Here is an 11,270-nt window from a genome sequence, read left to right as displayed (position 1 = left end):
AACATAATTCCTTCTGCATTAAAATTACTGATCGCATCCATTCTTTGCAGACACATGAACAAACTTTGGATCAGGGTAATCCAAAACATTACATTTAAAACTGCTTAAGATAAGCATCCTATGTTTCAGTACTTTCTAACTAAGAACACTTTAGTCTTACAACAAAACACTTTGTTTCATACATTCTGTTCATAGAGTAGCTTGAGGTCATCTCCCTGAGGGGGGCCACTTAGCTTCCCCTCCTCCATGATGTCCAACTGGTTGATGGCGCTGTTGTTGGGTTGGACTCCTTTAGCTATGGTGTTCAGGTCCACAGTCAGCTCCTTCACTCTGTTTGAACAGCAGAGAACATGCTCAAATTCAACTGCAGGGGAATGTAAATAACCCCAGGCATTGAAAAAAAAGAGGACAGCATTGATATTTTTGAATTATGAACGTAGTCTTAATTTGATTCATTTGATGGATGTCTTTCCATTTTACTGAAATTCAGATATCTTAAATAATATGTTATGGCCAGATCCCTCTGTTAGGTGACTAAAGCAGTGTATGGTATATCATACATTTAAATATTTTTTCTTTTGCCCTTGAATGCTTAAACATAATAAAAATTAAAATAGTGTTGAAATGGTAAAATGTGTTCTGATAACTCTAAATACACTAAGCCTAGTGACAAATGATACCATTTTAAAAGCAGCAAGTTGCCATACTACCGTAGCAAAAAAAACAAACAATCTAGGCTAGAGAAAACTGAGATGTATCAAAGTGCATAAATAATCATTTTATAACTGTAGCATGGCATGCTGATTCGAAATCTAATCAAGCCCCAAGGTGCATAGAGACTTCCCACCACTTTCCTTACTGTTTATGGTGTCATTACATTTGATCCTTTATTAATGCACACAACAAAGGCACAGCACACATGCCCAGGGTTAGAAAGTGAAATGAAATCAGATTGATGATGATGATGATGTTCATCCTTCGGGGTTGAAGATGACCATGACTTCAATTTGGTGGGTGGCGGTTGTGGGTGATGAGGCTAATCCGGGTTTTGAAGGTACGCCCACATGTCAGATTAACAATAGGTGGGAGGCTGATGAAAAATATTCACCAAGCACACCACTCGAGATGAGACAGAAAAGCAGCATTTGTCTATCATCAGGGTGTGCAGACACTTATGGACGCAATTGCAGGGGAGAGCGGGTGCGTCACAAACTGGTGAACTAATCCAAATCGTGAAGCGAGGAACAAGCCAAAGGTCAGTTGATGTGTGAACAGGATATCAAAGGTAAACAAGTGTTGCCAGGCAAAAACAAACCTCGCCCGGTAGCACTTATGATGAATATGAAGGAAGATATCGCAAAAAAATGATTTTGACCTTTTTGGTGACCTTGACTTTGACCTTGATTTTGACCTTGTGTGTGAACATACTTGGCCAATAAACATGGTTCTGATTCTGATTCTCATTCGCACACCATACTGCTCTCAGCCAATCAGAACACACCATACTGCTCTCAGCCAATCAGAACACATCTGAATGAATATGAAGGAAGATATTGCGAAAAAACAACTTTGACCTTTTTGATGACCTTGACCTTGACCGGATGACCCCCCAAAATATTGGAGGTTCTATTTGAGACCAATGCCCATCTATCCTGAAAGTTTAATGAAGATTGGTCCAGCCATTTTCCCGTCATATCATTAACAAACAAACAAACCCCACCAAAAACAATACCTTGACCCCTGGTGGACTCCGTCCCAGGCGAGGTAATAATAGTCTCAGAGTCAGAATAACATAGTGAGGGTCAGTGTAACTAGAGTCAGGTCAAAACAACAAATGGCTCAGGATGATCCGGTACAGGGACACAGAACGATACTTCACAAAGAGTATGAGTGCTTGCAGTCTTTCTATATGGAGAGCTGATGAGGAACAGGTGTGTTTTCAATCAATACTTGGGAGAGGGAGGGCGCTATGATGCCTGGGAGTTGTAATCTGTGGCAGCCATGTTTGAAGGCTGCCATGAACTTGTGCAATCACTGACACAAACACCACCACCACCACCACCCCCAGGTGCTCATTCTGGGAGTGTTATCCTTCCTGGGATGTCCTTGCTTTCTCAGTGCAGGCTGGAATGGCCCTGGCAGGTACCCAGCTGCGCTCCTCCAGACCGTACCTCTCCCAATCAACCAGGTACTCCAGGTTCCCTTGTTTGCAGTGAGAGCTGAGTATCTTGTGCACTTGGTACACAGGTACTCCTTCAAGTTCCTTCAAGCCATTGGTGTCCACTCCCCCATACCTGTTCCCTTCTCTTAAACCAGGCGTGAACTGCAAGGATGTGCATAGGTGAGTCATCCCATGGGAATAGTGGGGGTTGGTGTCCTAGAATGCACTAAAAAGGTGTGAGTTGTGTGGCTAAGTTCTTGAGGGATTTCTGTGCATATTCAGCCCATGGGAGAAACTGGGACCAGTCTTTGGTGTTCTCTAGGCAGAACACACTCCAGAAACATCCAACCTCCTAGTTGGCACATTCTACTTGGCTGTTTGACTGAGGATGATGTCCAGAAGTTAGACTTACAGATACTCCCAGCTTGTTCATGAAACTGGCCCACAACCTGGACAAGAATTTGGGTCCTTGATCATTCACTATATCCTCGGGGATCCCATAGTACCTGAAAACATGGCTGAATATGAGCTCCACCATTTCAAGGACTGTGGGTAGACTGGGCAAGGGGGTGAGTTTTAATGCTTTGGAGAATCTGTCTACCACTACCTTAATGACTGTGTTGCCTTGAGATTTGGGTAGGTCGGTGATGAAGTCGATAGCTACGTGAGACCTTGGTCTCTGGGGTGTGCGTAATGGCATGAGTTTATCAGCTGGCAGAGCTCGAGGTACCTTGTCTTGTGCACAGGTGGAACAGGAGGATATGAACTGGTTAATGTTGGTTCTCATGTTCTCCCGCCAATATTTGGTCCTGATAAGTTGGTAAGTGTGTCAGCTATTTGGGTGTCCCATGGCTGGAGATGAATGTGCTCAGGTGATCAGGCGACCTCTGGACTGTGGGCGGATGAATGTGAGACCTGGAGGACAGGTTTCAGGCAAGTTGCAGGGTTGGTTCTGGGCCAGTTCCTTGTCAAGGTCCCAGGTGAGAGTGTTCACAAAGCACTTGGGTGGCAGGATGGGTGTGGATTCAGGGTGGGTTTTAGTGGAGGCATACATTCGGGACAGGGCGTCAGCTTTAGTATTCCGGGAATCTAGATGGTATGCAATGGTGAACTGGAATCTTGTGAAAAATAGTGCCCATCGTGCCTGTTGTGGGTTCAGATGCTTAGCGAATTTGAGATATTTGAGATTTATATGGTCTGTTATGATGATGAAAGGATATGTGGCCCCCTCAGGCCAATGTCTCCATTCTTCCAAAGCCAGTTTAATTGACAACAGTTATCTGTTCCGTCATAATTCTGTTCACTGGGTGTTAGTTTTTGGGAAAAAAAATGCTACTGGATGCAGTTTGGGTTTCTCCCCAAAGTGCTGAGACAGGACTCCTCCAACTCCGGTTTCAGACACCTCTACTTTGATGGTGAAAGGTTTTGTGTGATCTGGATGCTTCAGTATAGGTGCAGTGGTGAAGGCTGCCTTAAGTTGGGCAAAAGCTTCCTCTACCCCCAGTCCTATTGTAGATGTTTTGGGCTCTTTTTGAGTAGTGGGGTGAGTGGGGCAGCAATGGTGCTCAATCCCTTGATGAACTGTTGATAAAAGTTGGCAAACCCAAGGAAATGTTGGAGTTCTTTAACAGAGGTGGGCCAGGAGGTGATGGCGGAGACCTTGCTTGAGTCCATACTGATCCCCTCGGCACTAATTATGTAACCCAGGAACAAGATTTTGGAGACATGGAATTCGCAATTTTTGGCTTGAACATACTGTTGATTTTCAAGGAGTTTACTGAGTACAGATTTGACCTGTTTACGGTGACTGGCTTTGTCTGGGGAGTAAATCAGAATGTCATTGATGTATGGTACGTGATTACATAGTGTCCCAGCATGTCCCTGAGTATGTCATTAATCAGGCATTGGAACACACTGGGTGCGCAAGATAGTCCATATGGCATGATGAAATGCTCATAATGTCCTTACGTGGTGCTGAATGCGGTCTTCCACTCATCTCCTTCCTGAATACGCACCAGATTGTATGCACTCCTGGGGTCGAGTTTTGTGAAGATACAAGCAGATCGTAGCTGTCCTAAGGCAGATGGTACAAGGGGTAATGGGTATGGATACTTTACAGCTATCTGGTTGAGACCTCTATAATCAATGCAGGGTCAAAGGCCTCCCTTATTTTCCACAAAGAAGACCCCCGCTGGATAGGTGGATGGATGGATGTAACCCTGCTATAACACATCTTGCACATACTCCTCCATTGCAGATTACTCTGTCCTTGAAAGGGGGTAAATACAGCAGTATGGAGGGGTAGTGCCTGGAAGGAGGTCAATAGCACAGTCATAAGGTCTATGAAGGGGTAGACCACTAGCCTTTCCTTTACTGAAGACTTCACTGAACTCATGGTAGCAAGCTGGGAGCTGCTCGATGCCCCCAGGAGAAGGGCTGTCTCTGGATGTGGAAGCCAGAATGAGTTGGGGCAATTCTGGTGACAGGACAGGGACCATTTCAGAATTTCTGTTGCCATGATATGAGGGGATTGTGAAATTGCAGCCATGGAAATTTTAAAACGATTGCGTGATTGGAGGTTCAAGTGATATACAAGGACAGGTGTTCTTTGTGTAGAGCCCCGAACTGAATCTCCAGTGGTCTAGTTCTTTTGGTGACCAATCCCTCTCCAATGGGGCCACTATCTATAGCTCTGAGACTTACTGGTCGTTGGAATTCTTTGGTTGGCAGTTTGAGTCTCTGAACGACCTGAACGTCAAAGAAGTAGCCTTCCGCCCTGGAGTCTAGCAAAGCAGTGAGAACATGGGAGGTTTCTGATATGGACAGCAGGATGTTGAGCTTCAGGAATGGATGAGTAGAACAATGTTTGTGGCTCACTGGGGTGTTGGGGTGGTTCTCCTGCCCAGGATGGTCACGCTTCCGGGTATCACTGACTGGACGGGACACTGGGCCAGCAGGTGACCAGGCTTACCACAGTAAAAGCAGTCACTCCTGGCGTCTCCTTTCTCTTTCAGAACAAGATGTGCAGGAGATGGACCAGTTTAATAGCCAAATCAATTAGAGAGTCCAAGGTGTGCTGCTCATCTCTGCATGCCAGTTTAGTAAGGATCTTGGCATCTAGACCCTGATGAAAAACGGCCTTCAATGCTAGGTCATTCCAGCCACTACCAGCTACCAGTGTGCGGAATACTAAGGCGTATTCAGCCACAGTTCTTTCCCCTTGCCATAGTGTGAGCAGCTTCTCACCAACCTCGACTCCCTCTGGCTGATGATCGAACACTCTCCTTAAGAGCTCTATGAACTGATTAAATGACATTGTAGGTTCGCCTCCGGCATGCCAAACAGCAGTAGTCCATTTCAATGCATGGCCAAACAGATTCACAAACTGAGTGATTTTGTATTTGTTCAGAAGTCCCCAGTAGAATAGTGACGTATAAAGAACATTGGAGAAGGAAACCCTTACATTCAGAGACATCCCCGGAGAACTTATCTGGTTGAGGAATAGCAGTAGCAGGATTTCCAGCTGGTGCAGGATGCATCAGGAGGGCCTGTGATACATCAGTGATAAGCTGAGAAAGGTAGATGTCGATGTCACTCAGCATCTGCTGATGTTCTCCGAACAAGCATCCTTGAGCCAAAAGCGCAGTTTGCTTAGCCTCTTCTGCTGCATCCACAGTGGCAAAGTATCCTGTCAGGGTGTGCAGGCACTTATAGGCACAATTGCAGGGGAGAGCGGATGCATCGCAAACTGGTGAACTAATCCAAATCATGACGCGAGAATCAGAGTCAGGAACAAGCCAAAGGTCAGCTGATATGCGAACAGGATATCAAAGGTAAATAATAGTCTCAGAGTCAGAATAACATAGTGAGGGTCAGTGTAACTAGCATCAGATCAAAACAACAAACAGCTTGGTATGATCAGGTACGGGGACACAGAACGATACTTCGCAAAGAGCATGAGTGTTTTCAGTCTTTATATAGGGAGAGCTGATGAGGAACAGGTGTGCTCTCAATCAATACTCGGGAGAAGGACGGCGTTGTGATGTCTGGGAGATGTAGTCCGTGGTGGCCATATTTGATGGCTGCCACAAATTTGCAGTCACTGACATACACGCTCTAAGGAGAGGCAGTGCATGTTATCCATGCATATGATTCAGCATGAAGGTGTAAGCTTCTTCTCATGCATCAGGGGTCGAAATCAGCCAACTAGATGCAAATAAAGCTTTAACAGTGTGTATCTGCTGCTGAGGCAGCTGGGAAGCTGGATAAATAAGCTTGTGCTTATACTTGCAAGTGGGAGACAGTCCAGAGCGACTTCCTCCCTGAGAAAGCAGGATGTCTGAGGGACAAATCCCAAACTCCTTTACTCTGGAGCAGCAAGGAACAAGCAAGAAGACAAGTAAAGAGAGAAAAAGGAGTAAAAGGAAGAATCAGGACATAACCATTTGTCCTGCACACAAAATGTAGCAGAATAAACAATTAATTATTTATAACATTAAAAACAACAGTTCACTTGGTAGTATTTAATAAATAAAGACACACTGTAAAATAGCGAAGCCAGTAAATACATACAGAAAACCAAAGAGAATGCATTTTTACCTGTTGGCATATCGTAGTGTGTTCAGAGTTTTTTCACAGGAAGCCATTCCAGGAGAGATGGTGGCAATCTGATCAGGAAAAACATATCATAATCAGAGCGGTCCAAAAATAGACCATCATAAAGATAAAAATAAAGATGTGTGAAACACAGAGGGGCTATTCACCATGCACATCCTTGAGTTCTCTCCGATGAACGAATCTCTGAGTATTTGCGTAAGTTTGCTGGCTCTGAATGGTTTGTATGATTTCTTCAGACCCAGCGCTCTAATACACTCCTTGAAGGAGACAGGACACCAGCCATTTAAGACACCAGCTCAATTAGGATGCATGTCAATGCTCAAATTCACCATTTAATAAATCAGGAACACAATGTATTGAATCATTCATAGATAATCAAACCTTAATTTTCTGAATTTATAAAAACAGGTTTTGAATCTGGGTGTAACTGTAACTACACTTTTCTCTGGTGACCGACTGACCTTCAGTGCAAGTAGGCTCTTGTTGATCTCTGCTCCCTCCAGCCGTGTCTGTCGGTCAGCACTGGATGTAGCAGCAGCATGCTCATTCCCAGCCAGGTCAATCATTGAAAACTTGCCATGCATCTTCCCCTTTCTGCGCAGAATAATCTGGAAGACAGCATGGCTACAAGACGAATGAGCGTTGGCAGAAGTCTGTCCTGACATTCTGGGGATCAAGAGGTGAAAAAAAATTAACACCAGGTTACATAAATATAATCACACAGCATATTTATTATGTCAGACAGCATTACAAACTGCTATATAGAGTTACCTGCAGCTGTTTCCAATCTCAATGAGCTTGAGGATATCTTCAGTGCATTTGACCTCTCTCTCCTGCAGCCCAACCACCTGCACTTGCTGTTTCCCGTCCTCCAGTACACGCAGCTTTGCTTTGTGGTTCAACAAGTCAAACACCTGGGTACAGCACCAAAATTTACAAAATGTAAGTGGATTCAGCCAGATAAGGCACAAAACATATGATCTTCATCAAAATCTCTTGCTGATCTTCCACATCCACTAACCCTCTATAATGATGAAAGAATTGCTTTACGACATTCAAAGCAGTTTTCTGGGGGATGAACAGAAATGTTCAAGTCACTTGCCTTTTCACTGTAAATTTCAAAGAAGGCTGCGAAGACTTGAAGATCCAGCTGCTTGTATTTGGGTTTCTTTAGCATAAGAAAAACATCACGAGCTGCATGGAGTAAGAGTAACAGAACAAACATATTTTTGAGAATGCTTATTTTGAAGCTATTAAAAATGTAGCTTATTTATGAAAAGAATAACTGTGGATTTAAAAACCCTGAAAGAGGTGCAAATTCTTAAATATTTACCAGCTAAGGTAGAGATTCCGTTTGAATAATCCTGGTTCATTCCTGAACAGTCTCCACCCATAGTCTGAAAAAAAAAAAAGAAAGACATCAATGTGAACTTTATGCTCAAGGATAAGTGGAGTTCTGCGTAATATGCGGTGTGTACTACAATTAGAACTTAGCAAAAATTGAACTACCTGAATTAAGCACTGTCTAGTCATATAACTCATATGTTTAAAAAAATGAAATGTTCTCTCACATGCGTTTTTCCACTTCCAGTATGGCCATATGCAAAGCATGTAGCCATTCCTCTCTCAAAGATGGTTTCCACCAAAGGTCTTGCTGTAAACCTGCACAAAATAACTTCTTAATTTACATTTCCACCCAAGACAACAAACTCTTATCACTAGTGGATTACAATTAAGTTGTAGATACACGGACAAGAAAAGGCAAACCTGTAAACCATTTCATTTGTTGCAAGGTCATCAAAAGCATAATCAAAGCGAAAGGTTTGATTCTCTAGGTAACGGGTGAGGTCCACTTTCTGCTTAGGTTCATGGACCATGACGACACCATTATTAAGGATGGTGATCACATCAAGCTCCTTTCCAGTGAGTTCTACAACAGAGGAGTGATGCATCCTTGAACACACTCAGTGATTTGAAAGACAATTGTTGCATTCCGTGTTGTTTATTTGATGCTATTTGGTTTTTATATTCCTATTAAAAGGAATCAAAAGGCTTCAGCATCAACTGTCAATTTCTAATTATTAGTAGGCTTTAGAACAGGTTAAATACGTTGAGTCTAAACTGGTTGCTGAAGTTAATCCATTAGAAAACTGAGATTACAGGGCACGACACAAATATTAAGAATTCAGAACAGTGATACAGCATTTTAATAAGGTAATAAGAAAACATACAAAAGTCTGTTTTTACCTTTTTCGTTAAGAGGGCGCTTCCTCCCACAAACACATATTTGGTGCTCTTCAATCTGCCAACATTAAGTGTCTCTTTACTATTACAGCTACATAATGTTGTTTAAAATCAGCACATAAAACTTTCACAAAATGTCTGGCAAACATCCATGGCAAGATAATAAAAAAAAAACAATGTACTTCAGTTCATACTCACCAAATCAGCTGTGTGTAGTTGGCTGCAATCCAGGCTTTCCCTAAAGTCACTGATCATCTGCATTATTTCATAGTTGGGGTTTGTCGTATCCACTTCCTTCAAAAAAAAAAAAAAGGTCATTAATCATATAACATACGGCAAGACATTAAAATGCCTATAGGTATTATTATAGGGGAGAGTGCAAAGCTAGTTTTTAATGTAAGTAATATATCATAGTGACCAAACACAAGGCCCACAATACTCAAATTTAGCCCCAAGGTTAAATGAGGGTGTATATGCAAGTAACACGTATTCTACATCAAGATAACAGATGATAATATTGTGATTGTTGTTTTTAAAATCATAGGCATGCACTTACCTGCGCTCTGTTCTCCCTTAGCTCTTGCTGCTGCAGTTGCTGCATCTCTCTTTTCTCCTGTACTTTCTCCACATCTTTCACATAGTTGGACTTCATCCTCGCTGCCAAACACCATGACAACACAGTCAGACAATCCTGACTAAACAACAGCATCATTCCCTTCCTTTGTTAAAGGATCTTTTCCTCTTCTCTCTCTGTCCTTGTTCCTATATTGCCTGCATTATTTAATGTACAACTGTTAAAGATTCTGCATGAACGAACAATTGAACACAAACTAAATACCAATTTAAGTGAATAGCCAGACGGAGATCGTGTATACAAATCAACAACTAGGAGGAAACGCAAAAAAAAGAGCAAAAACAATAGCTGCCGGCAGCTGGCGAGTTTGCTGCCTATACGTTTTTGTTAGCTATTCGCAGTGATTATTTTTCCAAAAAATTTAATTTTCTTCATAAAAACAAAGTCTGTTGTTTCGTGTATTTTGTTGCCATCCTGGCATTTGGCTAATGCGGTTCCTTAGTTGCACTTCTGGTAGGTGAAAACAAAGCTCTTTACCACATATACAGTCGTGCTTGAAAGTTTGTGAACCCTTTTAGGATTTTCTATATTTCTGCATAAATATGACCTAAAACAACATCAGATTTTCACACAAGTCCTAAAAGTAGATAAAGAGAACCCAGTTAAACAAATGAGACAAAAATATTATACTTGGTCATTTATTTATTGAGGAAAATTATCCAATATTACAGATCTGTGAGTGGCAAAAGTATGTGAATCTTTGCTTTCAGTATCTGGTGTGACCCCCTTGTGCAGCAATAACTGCAACTAAACATTTCTGGTAACTGTTGATCAGTCCTGCACACCAGCTTGGAGGAATTTTAGCCTATTCCTCTGTACAGAACAGCTTCAACTCTGGGATGTTGATGGGTTTTCTCACATGAACTGCTCGCTTCAGGTCCTTCCACAACATTTCGATTGGATTAAGGTCAGGACTTTGACTTGGCCATTCCAAAACATTAACTTTATTCTTCTTTAACCATTGTTTGGTAGAACGACTTGTGTGCTTAGGGTCGTTGTCTTGTTGCATGACCCACTTTCTCTTGAGATTCAGTTCATGGACAGATGTCCTAACATTTTCCTTTAGAATTCACTGGTATAATTCAGAATTCGTTGTTCCATCAATGATGGCAAGCCGTCCTGGCTCAGATGCAGCAAAACAGGCCCATACCATGATACTACCGCCACCATGTTTCACAGATGGGATAAGGTTCTTATGCTGGAATGCAATGTTTTCCTTTCTCCAAACATAATGCTTCTCATTTAAACCAAAAAGTTCTATTTTGGTCTCATTCGTCCACAAAACATTTTTCCAATAGCCTTCTGGCTTGTCCACGTGATCTTTAGCAAACTGCAGATGAGCAGCAGTGTTCTTTTTGGAGAGCAGTGGCTTTCTCCTTGCAACCCTGCCATACATACCATTGTTGTTCAGTGTTCTCCTGATGGTGGACTCATGAACATTGGCTAATGTTAATGTGAGAGAGGCCTTCAGTTGCTTAGAAGTTACTCTGGGGTCCTTTGTGACCTTGCTGACTATTACATGCCTTGCCCTTGGAGTGATCTTCGTTGGTTGACCACTCCTGGGGAGGGTAATAATGGTCTTGAATTTCCTCCATTTGTACACAATCTGTCTGA

At 42.5% G+C, this 11,270-nt stretch overlaps 1 protein-coding gene across 1 annotated transcript; it reads right to left on the bottom strand.

Annotated features, from left to right (window-relative positions):
* Positions 1-176: 176 nt before the first annotated feature.
* On the bottom strand, positions 177-9,680 carry LOC132893500 (kinesin-like protein KIF2A). Its single transcript, XM_060932696.1, has 13 exons — positions 9,579-9,680; positions 9,221-9,316; positions 9,026-9,080; positions 8,546-8,708; positions 8,350-8,440; positions 8,112-8,175; positions 7,881-7,972; positions 7,550-7,692; positions 7,240-7,444; positions 6,925-7,035; positions 6,761-6,828; positions 6,449-6,529; positions 177-330 (listed from the first exon to the last, which is right to left on the bottom strand). Exons 1-13 carry the CDS (start codon positions 9,672-9,674, stop codon positions 177-179), a joined length of 1,419 nt encoding a protein of 472 aa, XP_060788679.1. The 5' UTR covers positions 9,675-9,680.
* Between the last annotated feature and the right edge of the window lie 1,590 nt (positions 9,681-11,270).

This window comes from Neoarius graeffei, chromosome 10, assembly GCF_027579695.1.
Source record: "Neoarius graeffei isolate fNeoGra1 chromosome 10, fNeoGra1.pri, whole genome shotgun sequence".
Taxonomy (NCBI): Eukaryota; Metazoa; Chordata; class Actinopteri; order Siluriformes; family Ariidae; genus Neoarius; species Neoarius graeffei.
This window is presented reverse-complemented; position numbering and strand designations above follow the sequence as displayed.

Coding starts and splice junctions, on each gene's coding strand:
- LOC132893500 (XM_060932696.1), bottom strand. CDS start 9,674: ATGAAGTCCAACTATGTGAAAGATGTGGAGAAAGTACAGGAGAAAAGA. Junction 8,176..8,349: donor CTGGAAGTGGAAAAACGCAT/GTGAGAGAACAT, acceptor TTTTTTTTTCAG/ACTATGGGTGGAGACTGTTC. Junction 331..6,448: donor GGACTGTCTCCCACTTGCAA/GTATAAGCACAA, acceptor CTGTTCAAACAG/AGTGAAGGAGCTGACTGTGG.